This window comes from Cottoperca gobio, chromosome 20 (genome assembly GCF_900634415.1).
Source record: "Cottoperca gobio chromosome 20, fCotGob3.1, whole genome shotgun sequence".
NCBI classification, from domain to species: Eukaryota; Metazoa; Chordata; class Actinopteri; order Perciformes; family Bovichtidae; genus Cottoperca; species Cottoperca gobio.
In genome coordinates, this window is record NC_041374.1 from 4,847,847 (window position 1) to 4,867,360 (window position 19,514).

General features: G+C 42.2%; 2 protein-coding genes across 4 annotated transcripts; both read left to right on the forward strand.

Annotated features, from left to right (window-relative positions):
* The first annotated feature begins 5,337 nt into the window (after positions 1-5,337).
* otulina (OTU deubiquitinase with linear linkage specificity a) lies at positions 5,338-7,555 on the forward strand. The gene is made up of 3 exons (XM_029457803.1): positions 5,338-5,605; positions 5,780-5,901; positions 6,838-7,555. Exons 1-3 carry the CDS (start codon positions 5,495-5,497, stop codon positions 7,262-7,264), a joined length of 660 nt encoding a protein of 219 aa, XP_029313663.1. The 5' UTR covers positions 5,338-5,494; the 3' UTR covers positions 7,265-7,555.
* A 418-nt stretch (positions 7,556-7,973) lies between these two features.
* LOC115025810 (eukaryotic translation initiation factor 5B) lies at positions 7,974-19,329 on the forward strand. 3 transcript variants are annotated; one of them, XM_029458275.1, is made up of 12 exons: positions 7,974-8,094; positions 8,254-8,331; positions 8,798-9,135; positions 12,340-12,978; positions 13,433-13,621; positions 13,895-14,242; positions 14,862-14,929; positions 15,065-15,171; positions 15,286-15,429; positions 16,169-16,300; positions 16,957-17,226; positions 17,728-19,329. In XM_029458275.1, the coding sequence occupies exons 3-12, from the start codon at positions 8,987-8,989 to the stop codon at positions 17,938-17,940; spliced, it is 2,259 nt and encodes a 752-aa protein (XP_029314135.1). In that variant the 5' UTR covers positions 7,974-8,094; positions 8,254-8,331; positions 8,798-8,986; the 3' UTR covers positions 17,941-19,329. The 3 variants fall into 3 exon arrangements, with proteins under 3 accessions (XP_029314135.1, XP_029314137.1, XP_029314138.1); XM_029458277.1 differs by having other exon boundaries at positions 8,846-9,135; XM_029458278.1 differs by having other exon boundaries at positions 8,849-9,135.
* Positions 19,330-19,514: the final 185 nt, after the last annotated feature.

The window sequence follows — 19,514 nt, forward strand, 5'->3', positions numbered from 1 at the left end:
GAGAAGAGAAGAGAAGAGAGGAGAGGAGAGGAGAAGGAGAGGAGAGGAGAGGAGAGGAGAGGAGAGGAGAGGAGGAGAGAAGGAGAGGAGAGGAGAGGAGATGAGAGGAGAAGGAGAGGAGAGGAGAGGAGAGGAGAGGAGAGGAGAAGGAAAGGAGAGGAGAGGAGAAGAGATGCAGGAGAGGAGAGGAGAGGAGAGGAGAGGAGAGGAGGAGAGGAGGAGAGGAGAGAGAGGAGAGGAGAGGAGAGGAGAGGAGAGGAGAGGAGAGGAGAGAGAGGAGAGGAGAGGAGAGGAGAGGAGAGGAGAGGAGAGGAGAGGAGAAGAGAAGAGAAGAGAGGAGAGGAGAGGAGAAGGAGAGGAGAGGAGAGGAGAAGGAGAGGAGAAGAGAGGAGAGGAGATGAGAGGAAGAGGAGAGGAAAGGAGGACGGAGAGGAGAGGAGAGGAGAGGATGGAGGAGAAGGAGAGGAGAGGAGAGGAGAGGAGAGGAGAGGAGAAGAGAAGAGAGGAGAGGAGAGGAGAGGAGAGGAGAGGAGAAGGAGAGCGAGAGGAGAGGAGAGGAGGAGGGAGAAGGAGAGAAGGAGAAGGAGAGGAGAGGAGAGGAGAGAGGAGAGGAGAGGAAAAGGAGAGGAAAGGAGAGGAGAGGAGAAGAGATGAGAGGAGAGGAGAGGAGAGGAGAAGGAGAAGGAGAGGATGGGAGAGGAGAGGAGAGGAGAGGAGAGGAGATGAGAGGAGAGGATGGGAGAGGAGAGGAGAGGAGAAGAGAAGAGAGAGAGGAGAGGAGAGGAGAGGAGAAGAGAAGAGAGGAGAGGAGAGGAGAGGAGAGGAGAGGAGGGAGAGGAGAGGAGAAGAGAAGAGAGGAGAGGAGAGGAGAAGAGAAGAGGAGAGGAGAGGAGAGGAGAGGAGAAGGAGAGGAGAGGAGAGGAGAGGAGAGGAGAGGCGAGGAGAAGGAGAGGAGAGGAGAGGAGAGGAGAGAGGAGAGGAGAGGAGAGGAGAGGAGAGGAGAGGAGAGGAGAGAGGAGAGGAGAGGAGAGGAGAGGAGAAGGAGAGGAGAGGAGAGGAGAGGAGAGGAGAAGGAGAGGAGAGGAGAGGAGAAGGAGAGGAGAAGAGAGGAGAGGAGAGGAGAGGAGAAGGAGAGGAGAGGAGAAGAGAGGAGAGGAGAGGAGAAGAGAGGAGAGGAGAGGAGAGGAGAGGAGAAGAGAGGAGAGGAGAGGAGAAGGAGAGGAGAGGAGAGGAGAAGGAGAGGAGAGGAGAGGAGAAGAGAGGAGAGGAGAGGAGAGGAGAGGAGAGGAGAGGAGAGGAGAGGAGAGGAGAGGAGAGGGTTAGGCCAATTCCATCATTTCTCAATGAGGGAGAAAGAGTACTCCAGTGCTTCCAGCCCTTGTTTATGTAGGAAACTCATGTTGAAGAAAATATTAATCACATCAGAGCCATCACAGGCCTCGTTTAAAACATGTCTAGAGGCGGACTTTAAGTAACAAGTACAAGTTGGACTTGTAACAGTTTCTTTTACAGTGCTGTATTGCTACTTTTACAAGAATATAAATACTTCCTCCACTGCAGGTCTATACTACAATGATGTAATGACTACCACTCTACATCCTCGTAGCCGTTCACATACTGAATGCGTTTCTTTTGAACACAGTGATCATACAGTAAGAAGCACAAGGACATGACAGCAATAATATAACCGCCATCATTTGTTCCTCTGTGAATACGGTTCATGGTTTCATAATGTGTTTAGTATTAAAAGGCCACAGACTTTGTATGAATAGCTCCACGCTCGAGGCTTGAAAACGAGATTATGACTCTCTTTGTGTTGACCTTGAGCATCAAAAGCATTATTTTCATATATGTGTTTCATACAACTCATTACATTATGTCGTCAGGTTAATTTAAAGGTGCGTCTGTCACCTGACATTCATCAGGTTGGAAAATAAATGTTGAGATAAATCCTGTTTTTCATATTTAGTTGATTTATATTATTTTATTTAGTCATTTATCATCTATAATTTGATAAATTGACTATAAGATTAAACATTTTTTACGGTGTGTTAATTTTGAAACAGCCTACAAGTAATAAATCAGGACAATTTTAACGTCCTTTCATTTGGGTTGAATATGAGTTATTGGTACTTATTCCTAAACAAATTCATGGTTAATCAGCACATATTGTTTATCGATAAAGATTGTCCAAAAACAGTATTTGCATTTTTTTTAATCAGCTTAAACAGGCGTGAAATGAATTAAGGCATTACAACCTTTCTATGTGTCTCGCTGTTTGCCGGCCAGCCTCTACTCTGTTCCCACTTCTCTCAACTTCACTGCTTCTGGAGTTACTCCGCCTTTGTAGAGCGACCAACGGGACATTTGTTTGTAAAGGGTCACGAGCAACAAAGGTTTCAAATCCCTGTTTTATAGCATTTCATGTGTCAGTGAGTCTGCTGTGGCAAGAAGCTTTGGAAATGACTCAAACGACGAGTTATAAATGACCAGGAAGGATGCAAGGGGCTGTACTCAGGGGTCCATCCTCTTTAAATCTCTCCCTATTTACGCTCCTGCCAAAGTGTAATAAAGTGCTACTTAATATAAAATGACCAAATCGAAGCACAACACAACACATGTTGCCTGAAATGGATGATTATGAGTTAAAAGCAGCAGATGAAAACTGAAATTGTTTCCCCCTCCTGTCAGGTAGTTTGTAAGCAACGCATGAAAAACCCCTTTGGCAAAGTGCAACTCTCCTGCTCATGGGTCACCGCAGCTTTAAGAGCTGGAGGAAAATAACCGTCCCTGCCCTCCATCATCCTCTCATCCCGGTGACCTCTTTACGTACGGTATAGTATACTTACGGCACACAGAGAAATGATTGCATATCTGAAGGCATCAAGAGAGCAGATATGGATGGGAGAGGAGAGACATGGTCGGACACATCTTTGCTTTCTTATTAGTGAAGGTCTGTACGGACACTTTTTGGCCCTTTTTATGGGGCCGTGATGAAACCCCTCTCGGTGCATGTGTGGAAAATGGCCAGGGGAAATCACAGATGAGAATCACTCAAAGACAGGGAGATGTCAACAGGCACATAATGGTAGCTGATGGCCCCACAACACTCTCCCCGTTCCCCTCTCAGCCTCACCTGCCCAAGTTGCACGATACTAGAAAACATAATTTGAGGTAAAACAGCGACGGAAGCTTTATCTCTGTGTTTTCTTGTAAGCAATGCTCTTTATTTTATACGTCAGGGAGTCCCTTTTTTACTCCTTCTCAATCTCTCTCTCACTTCGTGGAGAGGAGGAGGAGGAGGAGGAGTGCTTCCTCTGTGAGATGCCAAGGTGCTCCCCGTCCATTGTGCTGCTGGCTGTCAGGTTAAATTAGGGAGTACAGGCTCTGTGAGTGTAAAAAAATCAATACTTGATGGAAGGTTGCTCCCCGGAAAATCTGTTTTGATTCCAGGATTAATTCTTGACCAAAGGCTCCAGTAAAATGACATGCCATTAGCTCGAAAATGAACACATTCTGCAGTGGGAATTGGATGGAAATGTGTCAGGTGATTGCCCCGGTTTGTTGTTTTGGCTCTTTGAGGTGACTGAAGGTGTGGCTGCTGTGAACGAGGCCTCCATTTCCAGGAGACAACTCCACCGTGGCCTCGGAGTATTCTCAAGGCCATTGTTGTCCGGCGGCTGCAAAAGCCTTCCACCAAGCTGAAAGGCATGTGTCCGCTCTCTCCTGTGGATTCCATAAAGCATAAAACATGAGAAGATCTGAAAATAAAACATCTCTCTACTCAACAGTGGGGTAAAAAAGGGGAGGTGAGGTGCATTATTGATGAGCGAATAATGTGTTTGTCATGACCGAGGACATTTTCTCGTTTGAAAAGTTAAACAGGAAGCTGTGAAGATGCACCGGGCAGTGATTTGAGCAGACGGAGATTTCAGGCTGCACTAAGTGTTTCATGGAAGGAGAAAATAACAACAACAGCAGGACATGATTTTTGACACCTTGACAACATGTTTCTGAGCAAAACATATAAAATGCATTTATCTTTCAGTAATGTTAAATTGCATGTTTTTCTTAACGGTTTGTTTTGCTTATGTAGATGTTTACAGAGATCAGTCCTTATGCATTATTTCCCTTGTGTCTGACTTTAACATTGTCTAAAAACACAGATATCTCCTTATAATCAGGATGCAATATTGTGTCATTTGTATTCTAATGTTTAGTTTTATTCCACAGAAACATAGTTTATCCTACTTAATTAAGTCATGAAGAAAAACAACATGATTGATTGGATTTGATCTGTCTTAATGTAAATCATATTACTTTCCATTTTAAATTAAATATGAGACAATTTATTTATGATAATTCATTTCATTAACTTTTTTTTAAACAAATTTAAACCTTGTATTTATCAGAAAATATGAAAAATGACCAAATATACAGAGACATGTTCCATGTTTCATCTAAACCTTGTTTAAACTTTTCTTTAGAGTTTTTGCTGTAGACAATTTGCATCCATAGCCATCCAAATGGATCGTAAAAGGAAATATTGTGTGTGTTATGCGTTTTATTGTATTAATTGTTGTCTCTATTAGGTTCAAAACAAAACAAACAATATTAAATAGTCACAGTGCTGTTAGCATGATAAATACTAAACTGTAAAGCAGATTAAAATTAAATAAATGACTAAACTAAAACTTAAAGTGTGATATATGTGTTTAGTGGTGAAATTGTTCTCCCATCATCTGTAGATGTTTGTTGGTTATCTTTTCAGTTATCCGTAGACCACACTCAGTTTTACAGCGAGACACGAGCGCCCCCTGCAGGATAAATACAGAAGTGCTTATCTGATGTTTGAAGACGCTAGATGGCAGTGTGTACCACGACTTTACCGTTTAGCCCTACAGAAGAAGTGTGCGTTAAAGGAAAAGTACACCATAAAAAAATTAATATCTAACAGTAAAAAATCACATTAAAGTCTCACACACTTAAATAAATAGTTTACCTAAATATAAATAAGAGCAATCATTTCCATATTCAAATTGTGCATCCTGAGGGATTTAAACATTGTTCAAACAACAACCTTGCACCTATTTATCCACAATCAAAATGAGATCAATTGGTTATGTTTGTTTTCTAGCTTGTATGATATATTGATATGAGAGCATGAACCAGGTTTTATGCCAAATAAGTTTTCACAAACAAAGAAATGCATATCAATAAACAAGTAGGCTACTACAGAAATCTAGAAACACAGAATAGAATAGAAAATAGTAAAAAAAAAAACAATACAAATACGAAAACTATCCATTGACTTCCGTTTTAAGGTGGATTTCCTCTTTCAGTCGCAGGTTGATGACGCGTTTCGCTTGCAGTTGGTGCGTCCTCCGGCAGCACATATGAACATAGCAAACACAGGCTGCTGTGTGGCACTGTTGTCCAGATGCGAATGAAACATTAAGTCTATTTAAAAACAAAAAGTTGTATTAATCTCATAATGTCTTGGGTTAGGGGTGTTTCGAGCAGCGGAGATGTGTTTGACGAGAATGCGGACGAACTCAGTTTACAAAGTAAAGAGTGGGCATCCAACATGAAGAAGCGAGTCAAGGTAAAGCTAATGTAGCGTTAGCTTACCTCTTAACTCTGTTTCACTCAAATGTTGAACTTTATGTGTATATTTTAGTGACTTGCTATGTCGGGTTCGTATTTATATTGTTAGTTTTGTGTGAACAGAGGTGTAAAAGCAGAGTGTTAATGTGAGACTTCCGGGTGTTACGGACAGGATGGGTATGTAGAGGGAGTTGATGCCGGGGAGGACGCCTCGCTCCAGGCCGGCTTTAACCTCGGGTTCAGGGAAGGAGCAGCTCAGACTGCAGCGGTGGGCCGGCTCAAAGGAATTGTAGGGTAAGCCATCTATCATTTATCCTATTTGTGATGTACATTTTCATATTAAAGTTGTGTTAGAACGTTTTGATAAATTACAAATGTGGAGTCCCAATAATATGTAATTTATAAGACATTATATATATATATATATATATATATATATATATATATATATATATATATATATATATATATATTACCCAAAATTATGTGACTTTTCTCAATTCTTTTCTTGAGAAACAATGAAAACTTTCATTTTTTTATGTTTCTAAAAGGTCCCTTGAATGAAACGGACCAATCTTTGGTAAAACTGTTCATAATTAATTTATATTAAGGACACAATCTGTGATAAGAAGTCATAGATAGAGTTCCCAAATCCAAGCCAAACATGTTGGGAATCACTGATTTAGGTAATCCTCTTGACCAGATATTTATGAGCAGTAACCTTATTTGGTGTATGGCCATATGCTTTGTATTCCACCTTTCACTATTAAGCAAAAGGGCCAGGTATCATTTGAGATTTTTTAATACATTGCCGATACATTTGAGGGTGTTTTTTCCTCTCCATACAAGCCTTTAAAACAGATGAAAACAATGTGTATATGCAGGGCTGGACATTGTTTGTCGTTTATGTGTGTCACCTTTTAAAATATAAAATCAATCTGCAGAAATGTGTTGTATCAGTTATCCGGTTAGTAAACATCAAACACACAAGCTATTGTTTTCTTTTTTCTCAAGTATAATTGAAAAGGGTGTTTTGTTATTCTTTTCTTTTTAGTCCGTCTCTCAATTTGTATTCACTCTCTTTTTTTTTTTTTTGCACAGAAACATCATGAGCCTCTTTTGTTCGGGGGCATTATTGAAGACTCTATTTTGTCCAGTAGATGCCTGTCCCAGTCACTTCTCTGTACCATTGTATCTGACACTGTTGCCTCTTTGTGTCTCATGTCACAGTGCTATATGGTGCTGGTGCCAGATCCAACATCCGGAATGCCCCCTCCCAGCCTCTGTGACCCACCTCCTGCAGCAGGTTTCACAGCATGAAAACACAATTATGGAGGGAATCAAGAACTCTTTGGAGAACCCTCCTCCCAGTGTGAGCGCCGTCTCGGAGAGCATGTCGGATCTGGAGGTGGAGCAGGCAGAATCAGGCTGCCGTGGAGGAGAAGGATGTAAAGAAACGGACTGCTGCAGGACAGGAGAAAAAATGGAAGAGGATGTTCCTCACAAGCATCAAAAGCTCTCTTCAGGGTCCACTGACTGCTCCTCCCGTGCAAGTGAAAGCCTAAACTACCTCGTGCAGCGCTGCATGGATCTAGTGTCGGAGCTCGGACTGCCACAGGAGCTGATCAGTGAAATACAGGAGCTGAAGAACATGTAGTCTTTGAACACCACAATCACAGCGGTTTTGGACGTTAAGCACATGAACTATGAAAAGAAACAGGTTTTAGTGTATACGTTTTTTTACACATGGCAAGGAAGTGCTTTTGATGTACATAATGTAAAAAAGAGATTTGGAATTACGATTTGTATAATATGGCTGGAGAATGTTTGTAAATAAAAATGGATTTGCTCTTTTCTTTTTACTGCATTTTTGTTCTCATACCAAATTTTTTACCAATCTAGATACAATAAACATTCATCTTACTTAAAGGAGAATTGCCATTCATTTGTATTAATACCTGGGAAATGTTTTAGCCCTTTGCAAACCAAAAATACTTCTTTATATTCATATAAAGCAAAGCATTGCCACACAAAACCACAAGGTAGACTTGTAAATATGCTCCTGTTATCAGATTGGTTGACCTTAACACGACAACCCACTGATAAGGTTAAACTTCAGATATTTTATAAAGCTGTCAAGTTTGTTTCATCCCTTTGTCATGGGATGCAAAAGTATCAGTTACAGTATTACAGAGCTCTAGAGATGAAGTGAGAAGTGGATAGAGGCACTCAACAACATATTTGTATGATAAATTAATCTGTCATTACTTTTTCATTTACTAATTTATTCTTTGTCAGACAAATAGTGACATTTTAAATCAAAATACACCAGGATTAACGTGGAGTTTGATACTTTCCGAGGAGCACTTGAACGCATCAAAACCCGCGGCGCACATGAGTATGACGTCATGCGCTCGGACCGAGCCGTGACCTGCTGCTCTGGCTAATGCTAGGGGTCCGTACAACAGATGTTCCGCAGAAAATACAGTAACTACCCATTATTAATTAAATATAGCGTATTAAACGATACTATCTTAGTGATTATAGCAGTGGTTTGAATGAGTAGCGTTCGGTATTTAGTGGCGTATGTTTATAATTTAAGTTTACCCCAGCTAACTGGCTAGCTAACTTAAGCTTCTTTTCCAGCTAACCAAAAGTGAAACAGGAATCGGAGCTACATGGTTGCAGGCTTGCGGAGTTTGTCTCTAAATATATTCTACTGAGGTATGTTTTTATGTCATTATTAATATGGGGGGGTGACAGTTGAATGTTCAGTGTGAAATGTGCTGTTATTTATCGCTTCCTTGTATTGTATTGACATAAAGAAAGGGGTGTAGCTATGATTTAAGCTAATGTTACACTAATATGTATCCTGTAAAACGTAGTAGCAGGTGTTTCAGCACAAAATAGACTGTTTTATCACAGACTATTCGATAGGTGTTACCAAAAATGTGCCCTCTTAGTATTTAGATAGGGTCAGACATTTTGATAGATGTTAACCAAATAAATGTGAGCACATACTATACAGAGAGAGTAACCCCTGCTATCTCTATCTTTGGTAATATCTATCATAATACAATATGTGATTTTAAAAAAACATTTGCATTGGGAACACACACACACACACATGTTACACAGGAAGGAGTGCTTTCACACATTCATTCAGTGATGTTGCACATTGTGCTCCTAGGTATCAACTCAATGACAAGTCATACACATGGTTGCCTCCTGGCTTTAGCAGCAGCTTGACCCTCGTCATCATGGACTCTTGAAATCTTCAGGCTTCAGCGGCTCATCAGGTCGCTTGCGGTTGTTTTGAACCGGAGGTCACCGTTCAGACTACAACCGGTCTGACCTCCCAAGCAGAGGGAGCGAGCAGATGGGGAACTGTTGCTGTCGCACTGAGAGTCCCTGTGGCAGTACGGAGGAAAGAAGTGGTTTGCTGAAAGATGACTCGAAGGCTATGGTGCCCACAGGTGAAACATTTGTGGTGGACAACTGTGGTCCTGAAGGAGATGATGACAGCAGGTGAGATAACCGTTGCAGTAATCGTTCCCTTTTTTTTTTTTTTTGTCTCTGCACTACTTACGATTTTAGTGTTTCATTATGTAAACTTCAGGGCAACACTCAAAAGTCCAGTAAGATGGCCTGAGCTTTTTGTGTGGCTCTGACTTGATACGAGTGGCAAAGATCATTTAAATGTTCACCTCTGACACATTTGCAATTGTTTCCACTGAGTTCATTCAGACTGAGATCATAGCAAAGGTTAGAACTGACTCAACTCTTCCACTGAAACTAACTTCTTAACTTCTCTTTCTGTGCTGTTGATACTTAAACGTTGGTTTTGACTCTGACAATGTGAGATCATGAAATTCTCTTTAAATATGTTACCCGCTGTTTGAAAAATATACATTAACATTTAGGTTTTCCCCCTTACGGTTTGCGTAGGGTGTGTTATGTGACCACGTCACAGAGTAGCAGAAGAGGAGCTAGGGGACTTCCTGAAAAGTCTTAAAGGTCTTTCTTTGTCATTACACACACTAGTGCAAGGGTCGGCAACCTTTACCACTCAAAGAGCCATTTGGACCCGTTTCCCACAGTAAAGAAAACACTGGGAGCCACAAAACCCTTTTGACATTTAAAATGAAATAACACTGCATATAACGTTTTTTTTGCCTTTATGCTATCTATGTATAAACAAACTATAAATTACATTTCTGCATGCAACAAAAAATTTTGAGCTCCGAAAAAAAGACGTTGGGTTGAAGGTTACTTTCAAGTAAAATACTCAATGTCTATTTGAGTCCTTCTTGTATTTATGAAAAAAAAACGCTGAACTTAAATTATCCACCTGAAAAATAAAAGGACTATTTCACTGAACAATGAAAAAATCTGAATATGTGCAAAATAATAGGCAATTAAAATATTTATCATACTTGGTTAATGTGATTTCTGCTCCTGAACCTCAGCGCACAGCGTCTGCACATCAGGGCTGTATGCCGTCACCTTCATCTTCACACAGGATCGTAAGCTGTCATCTGTGAGGCGTGTAATAAAGTTCATGTTGGAGAACACCTGCTCACATACATATGTGGATCCAAAGATCGACAGGACTCCAAGTGCATACTTTTTCATGTTCACATAAACGTCGGGGATAGCATTCCAAGTTTCGAACACAAGTTGGTCCGTTTTGGGGAGGTTTTCAATATCACGCCATTTGTGATTCTGAGCAAGAACGGCCTTCTGACGGGCAACATCTTCAAGGTCTGCTGTCAAGCGTTTAAACTTGGACACCCATATGTCTTTGTCGGCTATGTCGGCCAGTTCCATCTCAAGATCAGGTTGACTCACACCTGCCAATGCAGTCGTATTCAGCAGGGATGGATCGAGGCTTAGGGGAGTGATGTTTGCATTGCGATGATTGCAGAATGTAAATACTCCGAATTTATCATGTGAGCTTCTTTGAACTCTCTCAAATTGGGGAAGTGTGACAGTGTACCTTTCTGTAAATCTCTGGCAAGCACTGTCAACTTGCGCTCGAATGCCAAAACCTCCTCCAGCATGTGCAGGGCTGTGCGTCCTTTCCCCTGAAGAGCTGTGTTCAGCGTGTTCAGGTGCGCTGTCATGTCTACCATGAAGTGTAGCTTTTCCAGCCACTCTGGCTGTTCCAGCTCAGGAAATGTGAGCCCTTTGCTGCCCAGGAAAGTTTTCAATTCTTCCAGACACGCGGCAAGCGTTTCAGCACCTCCCCTCTGGACAGCCACCGGACTTTGTTGTGCAGCTGGAGATCAGAATATGTGCTTTCCAGTTCGTCCAGTAACGAACGGAACTGACGGTGATTTAAACCTTTTGCCATTATTGTATTGACAATCTGAATGACAACATTCATTACTTCTGTGCATTCCGGAGGAAATGTTTGAGCACACAGTGCCTCTTGGTGCAGGATGCAGTGAAGAGTCAGCAGCTTTCTGTCCAGCGACTTCTGCAGTAAAGCCACAAAGCCCTTCTGCGCTCCTGTCATACTTGGTGCTCCATCAGTAGCCACTGATACCAGGTGGGTGGTGTTTATTCCTTTGGCTCTTAAACAATTCAAGACAGCCTCACAGATGTCCTCCCCCCGTGTTTGGCCTTTTAGTGGTATCAACTCAATAATTTCTTCCTGTGGCCCAGCAGAGTTTACATACCGGCAGAACAGCTCTATTTGTTCAATATCACCTTTTGTCTTTAGATTCATCACAGGCAATTGAGTAGGCCACAGCTGAATTGATGTCTTTAATTTGCTGTCTGGTGATGTCTTCTGCCATTTTTATGGTTCTGTCTTGACAGTCTTTGCAGAGAGGGGCATATCCTTGATTTTCTGCACAATTTCACTCTTGTTTTTAAAGTCCGTGAATAGATGTTCTGAAATCTTAATGAAAGATTCTTTTATATATTCTCCATCTGTGAACGGCTTCCCGTGCCTGACTATTTCCTGAGCGGCTACAAAACTCGCATATGTACTTGAATTTGCAGACTTCATCCACTTCTTGAAGTGATTTTTACTCAGATCAACCTTCCGCATCAGTTCCGAAACGGCTTTTTTTTTCTCACATCTCCATCCGGATATTTTTGAGCAAAGGCTGCGTGTTTATTCTGGAAATGTCTTTTTGTTGTTTCCTAGTTTCTCATTACATATTAAGCATACTGGTAAACCAGTCTCGTCAGCAGTGAAAGCAAATGAATCTGTCCACGTACCATTGAACGTTCTGTTTTCTTCAGACACTTTTCTCTTCTTAGAATTCTCCATAGTTGTCCTACCTGGGATTCCAAAAGTTCAAGAAATCGCGCGCTGGCGGGTGTCGCACATTGGCGTTTGTGACGCATAGTAACAGCGTAACAGCGACATAACATTTTTTAACACGTTTTATTTAGATGTTACAAGATCACCATAATCTTCAAATTGAGAATTACATTTTAAAAAACGAACAAACTAAAATAAAATACATTTTAATTAAATACTCATTAATTATTTTCAAAAGCCACAGGGAGCCGCATCGGAGGGATGAAAGAGCCGCGGGTTGCCGACCCCTGCACTAGTGGGTTGTGTAGAGATACTACATACAGATTACTGTTTTGATTATAGATTCCCCACTTCACCAACGTTACAGGAAGAAACTTGAAACAATTGCTGCAAATTGAATGTTTTGTTGTATGATGTGACATTGCTTATCCTGTCTGTGTTCTGTCACTCAGGAAAATGCCTAATGAGGTTTATATGAAGGTGCAGGAGGCTGTGCAGGTGAAGCAGAGTCCTGAGGTTGCAGACACAGAGCCCAATAACACTCAGGAGAATGGACCCGTGCAGAAGGTCCTACAAACAGCAACACCTTCTCCCAGCGAAGGGTCTGAACTCAAAGAAAACTCCACCAGACTACAAGATGAAGATATGAAGGACCGTCCTGCAGACAGTGGACAAGCTGAACTCCTGCAATGCACTTTAAACTCTCTTCAGAAAGAACCCGCCGCAGCTGATTGGGAGGTTTTTACAGCAACAAAAGCGCCACCAGAAGAAGAAAATCCAGCCTCGGCAGAGGACAAAATCCCTGACAGTGGCTCACTTACGGCCGAGGAAGTTTGCCCTGAAAAGCATACTGAGACAAACACAACAGAGCACATTACATTAGACACTACTCATGATGATGATGATGATGATGATGAAAAAGCAGACTCTAAAGTCACTATTGAAAACTGTGCTGTAGCCGAGCCATCGGGGGAGTGTTCTCAAAACAGTGAAGTGTTATCTGTGCCAAACCCTCAGCTCACTGCAGCAGCTTGTCCGATGCCATCCAGCTGTGCGGTCAGTCAGGAGAACGACAAAGAGTCTCCGAGCTGGTGAGTCACATGGCAAGACGAACTGTAAAGTTTCAGTTTTTTCTGCAGCTTGGAATATTGTTTAAAAGAAACCATGAGGTTGAATTGTAATACGTGCCATTAGGGCTGAGAAGTGTAGACCAATGGTTCAGTAGCAGTTTCTATATGAGGCGTTGGACAGATGATTTAAAGGCGTAGGAAACCAGAAACAACATTTCTACTACACAAAATGTTTTCAGACTTTCCGTCCTCTTAATCATTATCCCTTTCACATCTATGGTCTGTGTTGCAAAATCACCGAGCAATGAGATGAAGTATGTTGATTTGTCAAGCATTAAATACACTCGGGCAAAAACTTTGAAAGGAGTTCCATAATTGCATATCAATACGGTGATGCACAACCCCGCTTTGGTGGCGTGTATTATAAGACTGAGCCCCTGCTATTTAGTAATGCATATCTTTCTCCTGTGTCTAGTGCTGTGACAGAGGATGAGAGTTCTTCAGGGTGCAAGGAGGCCGGTCCTGAAGTCATAAACAGCCGTGATGCCTGTGAGTGTTCTCTTGGATCCGAACCCGCGGGACTCGACCACAGTGGTGAGGAACGAGACTCCGCCAGCTGTGTCAGGGAGCCAGAGACCACGGCTCCGGCAGACGCCAGCGAGAGGTCAGTGCGTTCAGAGTTTGTGAAATCAAAACAAGACACTTGCTTACATAAGCTGTGTGTTTTTGAGAGCCTCCATGTGACCACTAGGGGGCACAGAAACCCCACATCCTGTTGTATTAGCAAAACGATTGTCACACCGCTGTACTCTCCTTCATACCTTCTATTTTCTGTATTTATTCGTATGTTTCATGGTACACAATTACATTTGAGTGGCACATTTAATACTTTCAGAATACGAGTTTAAGAAGTTTAATAGACCTATTCTCTCTCCAGCTCAAAGTCCGGTCAGGATGCACAGCCAGATCTTCAGTGCTCAAGCTCAAAGGAGGTCACTTCCTCTGAGGACATCAAACAGGATATTGGGGAAGAAACAAAGCTGAAAGGACAGGACAAAAATGGAGATGTTCCCAAAGCGAAGGAGGAGGATGAGATGAAGGAGGAGGCGGAGGAGGAGGAGGACGAGGAGGATGCTCCCACAGAGGCTGAGACCCAGGCTGTGAAAGATGCTAAGACCCAGGAGGTCGCTGGAGAAGAGGAGCAGCTGACAGGGAGCACATCCACTGACGATGAGAAACCTGTGACCGAGAGGGAAGACTCTTCCGAAGATGGCCTGGGGAACAGGTTTGTAATGATCCACTTTTTTAACATCACGTCACGCGTTTTATCCGTTAAAAGATTTGAGTCAGAGTGTAATAATGATTCCGTAATTCTTACACGGCAACAAAGGAAGGGATTGTTCGAAACTGTGTTGCAATGTAGACTCACTATTGTGAGTTTAGAGGATACGGTTAGTGTTACTCTGTATATATTCTTTATTATCAACAACAACACCAAAGCGTGTTTGTCTTTCAACACTTGTTTTCTACCCTGTGGCTAAACGTGACTCTGTAAACATGGGCAGAAAATAGGCAGTAGATTTAAAAAAAAAGATATATATATATATATTCTTGAAAGGGAATAGTTATTTCTAGAAAAAGGGAGTAAATAGTGCATTTGTTGGGGACTATTTTCAGCTGTGGATTAATACAGATTGGCTGCACTAGTGAGTGTTTACAGCAGCAGGATGGTGTGTGTGGGATTAACTCAAAATAAACTACCCTGGCCATGTTGACTGAAATGAAGAGAACATGTCACCCAGTGCAACAGATTACGATACATCAGGCTTTGTATACAATCTCTTAGTGAATATAAATCATTGCCTTATGCGTGACGTATTGTACCTTTTCCCTTCCTTTTATAGTGAAGAAGACCTGTACAGAGGAGCCGAGGAACTGTCGGCATCACAAAAAAATAAATCAGAAACTACAAGTCAGTACATCGAAATCACGCGTCTATGTCCTGAACTGAATCAGAGACTTTTAACACATCACTACTTTTTGTTCTGTCACATAAATTCTAGACAATCGTCCTCGTTGTTTTGTCCTCTCACTCTCCTTTCCTCAGTTTTAAAGGTGGAGGACAGATGCAGTCTGTCCCCGGCGGTGGACATCCTGTCTTACAGTGAGAGAGAGTGGAAGGGAAACACTGCCAAAAGTGTTCTCATTAGAAAGGTCGGTGCCTGAAGCTCATGGGAAGAAGTGTTTCACATTAAGGCCGGTTGTTGTGTTTTATCCACATGAATGGCTAAGAGACTTCCTGTGGTGTCTCATGTGGTGCTGCTGCAGGGTTACAAAGAGATGTCCCAGAGGTTCGTCAGCGTGAGGAGAGTGAGGGGGGACAACTACTGTGCCCTCAGAGCCACGCTGTTCCAGGTGCTCTCACACAGCACCCAGCTGCCCGCATGGCTGCAGGAGGAGGACATTACTATGGTAAACTCTCACATAACAGGATGTTATCAGTTGAGCCTTGGCTAAGCACCTTAGTTACCGTTGCTATACATGTCCTTCTCGGACAGCACATGTCAGGCATAACAAGTTAGGCAGTTTACAGTGATGAAGATATACCATCGAAACACCATTACCACACGAGTCATGTCATTGCACACAAGCAAAACTATTAAATTCAAATCTTTCTTTTTCTTTTTGGTGCTTTTTGTGTTCAGTTCAATAATTATAAGTGTTTTATAATTTCCTTTTATTTAAGTCAACAAGCAATTGGTTGTATTTGAGCAGTATACTGAAAGCAGCAGAACTGATTACACTTTAATATCTGTTTATTATAAAATGTACCTCATCGTGCAGCTCTGATGCCAACGCACAGCACACTTCTCATTTATAGCTGTTGATAATCAATGTTTCTGGCTAAAGAAATTGCTGTCAGATTCCATTAGCTGTAGCTAGCTAATTAAGCTAATCAACAGTGTGCAGTCCCACAGTATTTTAAAAAATCCCCCTAAGCCCCTATGTCAGCCAAAACAAGGAGCCTTAATGACTTCAGACCAGTTGCCCTCACCTTTATCTTAAGACTGAGACTAAGACTACATGTCCCAGGTAAAACACATTTTGCTCTAGAAGGAATGTAACCCGGTTAGGCTGCTTAGCTAACTTACTTTAAATATAGTTTCAAACAGAACACGCCTGAAATCTCATCTCATCATTGTAATTACAGTTGCCGAAGCAACTTGAGGCCCGGGAGAGTCTGATAAGTCAGTGGACGTTTCCTGGTGACTGCCTGCAGGGAGACGGGACAGGAGATGCCATCCTGCAGCTAAAAGGCTACATGGAGCTTCTCCTAAATAAGGTACTGGCTGCACATCTGCTCAGAAACACGCAGACACAGTGAGCACACGGCACTATGTTCTTGCTCACGCTAAGGGATTTGAGCTTCATCCGCAGAGCTTGTAGATGTGGCTGCTCCCTCTCTGTGTCACTAACACACAGCCTAGTAATGCTCTAAAGGATCTGGACGGACAGATGGACCCTCAGGCTCAGAGAAACTGTTTCAACTGTTCAACCACAAACCACAGAGCCTCTTTACTGTAACCGTATGAGGCCCCGAGCAGAATTTATAGTCTGTGACTTTCACTGGTAGCTTCTGAGGAATTCTGGTGTTTACTGCACACACGTCTTTTAAAAGTCGGACCTCTTTAGCTTTTGGTGACTGGTTTTGTGCCCGGCATTGTGGATTCCATACAGTTGCACTCAGAATAGACTCTGTTGTTATTCTGGTCTGTGTTGGTTCCACAAATATGACTTGTTATGTGCACTAGTGTACATGCAGGGAAAATGAAACTCCAGTAGTTACTTATTTTGTCTGACAATAATGGTTTAAAGTCAAAGCAAACGTAAAACTCCAGCAACATTGTTAAAGCTATAACCACATATTTGGGCATTTGATAAATTGACTCCAGCTATAAAATGCTTATTGCTTTTGAATGTCATCGTGTGTGTTTCCAGTGGCAGGCGGCAGTGGACTGCTCCTCGGCTGCGGAGCGGCAGCAGCTGTGCGAGCAAGTGTTTCAGGGAGGAGAAGAAGAGCTGGGGCTGCTGGAGGCGCTCAAGCTGCTGATGCTGGGCAGAGTGGTGGAGCTGCACCGCTGCATGCAGGGCGGCGGAGACGTCCCGCTCTTCTGCTGGCTGCTGTTCGCTCGGGACTCATCCGACTGTCCGCGCTCCTTCCTCTCCAACCACCTCAGCCACATGGGCCTCAGCGCCGGCCTGGAGCAGGTAGGAGAAGGCTTTTTTTATTTTATTTTGTTGAATAGCTAACCACAAACTCAACTAAAAACCTGTTTTAATGGCATTCAGTAGTTTCCTGGCAGTTCGGGAGCATTTACATGAACCTCTTTTGATTGGCTTACTAGAAACTAGCTGTTGGTATTTCCTTGTCCTTCTTTTGAAACGAGCGATACCTTTCTGCAGCAGCTGGTCTCACGCTCGGTAACAAAAACAACAACTCTTTTTTTTTATGAGAACGGGCGTGTAACCTGCTCAGTAAAACATGCCGGCACTTGTCCTGTTTTCTCTGTTTTCATCAGCCCTGGAGGGGGGGGGGGGGGTGAGGCTTCAGGAAGGACAAGCTGCTGAGTAATTTAGTTGTTATTTTCAGTCTTTTTGATTAAAGCTTTTAGAGGCACTCCCTCCATAAAGAAACCCCACCCATAAATACCATGTGCTTGGAGCAGCTGATTAAACACATTGTGCATTTGTGAATCTCTAACCGTGCAGGTTGAGATGTTCCTGCTGGGCTACGCCTTGCAGTGCACCATTGAAGTTTACAGACTGTACAAGGCGGACACAGAGGAGTTTGTCACCTACTACCCAGACGACCATAAGGACGACTGGCCGACTGTGTGCCTCGTCACAGAGGATGATCGCCACTACAATGTGCCAGTTGTAGAAGCTGCAGAAGAACTACACAAGCAGCTCACCTCCAGCTGATTGCCACTGCAGAGAAAACCTCCTGCCATACAAACAAAACACTCCTCAGGTCAATCAAGATGACTCCATTCACGCCAATTAAAGGAATAGTTTAACATTTTGGGACATTTCTTGCTGAGAGTTGGACGAGAAGATCAATACCACTCATGACATGTCTGTTAAATGTGAAGCTACAGCAGGCAGGTGCTTAGCTTAGCTCAAAGACGGCAAATGTGTGGACACAGCTAGCCTGGCTCTTTCCGACAGACAGTTTCTATTCTTTGTGCTTTGCTGTCGCTTCATATTTAGCGTACAGACATTAGAGTTGCATCGATCCATCTGTATCTAACTCGCAGCAAATATTTCCCAACATGTCGCTCTATTCCTTTACAAAGAAATATGCTGATTTGAGACCCTGTACAAGATGTGGTTTACACACTTTTTTGTACACACTGTACTGTATACAGAGTTTTCTATTTGGGTGTGTGTACATATGTGCATCTGATATTGCGGGATCATCTCAGTTATGTCCAAAATAGTTTGCAGGGTGTCATTTTGACTTTCAGGTTGTGGGGAGCCCAAATTCTTTGAGCAACTTTTTTTTTTTTTTAATTTTTTTACATTTATTTTCTCCGTTTCCATTTCTGCCTAAATGATTTAGATGGTTGGTGTTTACACTGGAATTTGGGCACTTTAATTTACGTATTTATTCTTTTTCATTAAGTCGGAAAAAAGAATCGAAACGAGTGAATTAGTCAAAGAGGGTTTGATGATTTATCAGGTTTAACGGCTCATACCCGATCGGAGGACTTATAAGATTTATCGCAGCTTCTGTGTCAGAGGCGTGATTTTGTGATGGTGTGTGTGTGTGTGTTTGCAACTGTGTGTGTGTGTGTGTGTGTGTGTGTGTGTGTGTGAAACTAAATGTGTAACATGTTGCCTTTAACCAAGCTGTTCTGAGGGGGAAAACGTGCCAAAGTTGCTGCAAATACTGGCAACAGTCCCAAACACCAGCCACTGGATTCAGTAGTAAACGCTCGCTTGGTCCTCCATGTTGCCTTAGAAATAATGCACAATAAGAATGAATGTTGGTTATTAGTGATAAGAGGCCGTTGTCTTGCCCTTATTCCAGAGCAGGTGAAGGAGAAACATCGATTGTGCCATTGGCAGGAATGTTCTGTCTGTTTTTTGGATGGCATTTAGATAAAGTAAAAGTACAATTGTTTTGTAAAAGCTCTTTCTCTTTATGATTTATATCAGCTTGTTATAGCGTGAGCTAATTCTTTTTGAGAACTATAAACATGAGTTTGAACTGAAGTTTCAGAACATGACATGTCTGTTTGGGGTCTCATAGACTCCATCTGTAAAACATGGTTTAATACAATGGATTTTCCTAAGCTCTAAATCGCTCATTGGTGTGGACTACTTCTTTAAAGTGTTAATGCATAGGCCATATAACATTTAGTAATATGCTTTATGATCATTTCCCCATTTCATCACATCGGCAAAACTTTCCTACAAATATTTAAAAGGAAAAAGAATAGTTGGATTTTGCAATTACTATCACTTTTACACGTACAGAAGAGGGGTCTGAG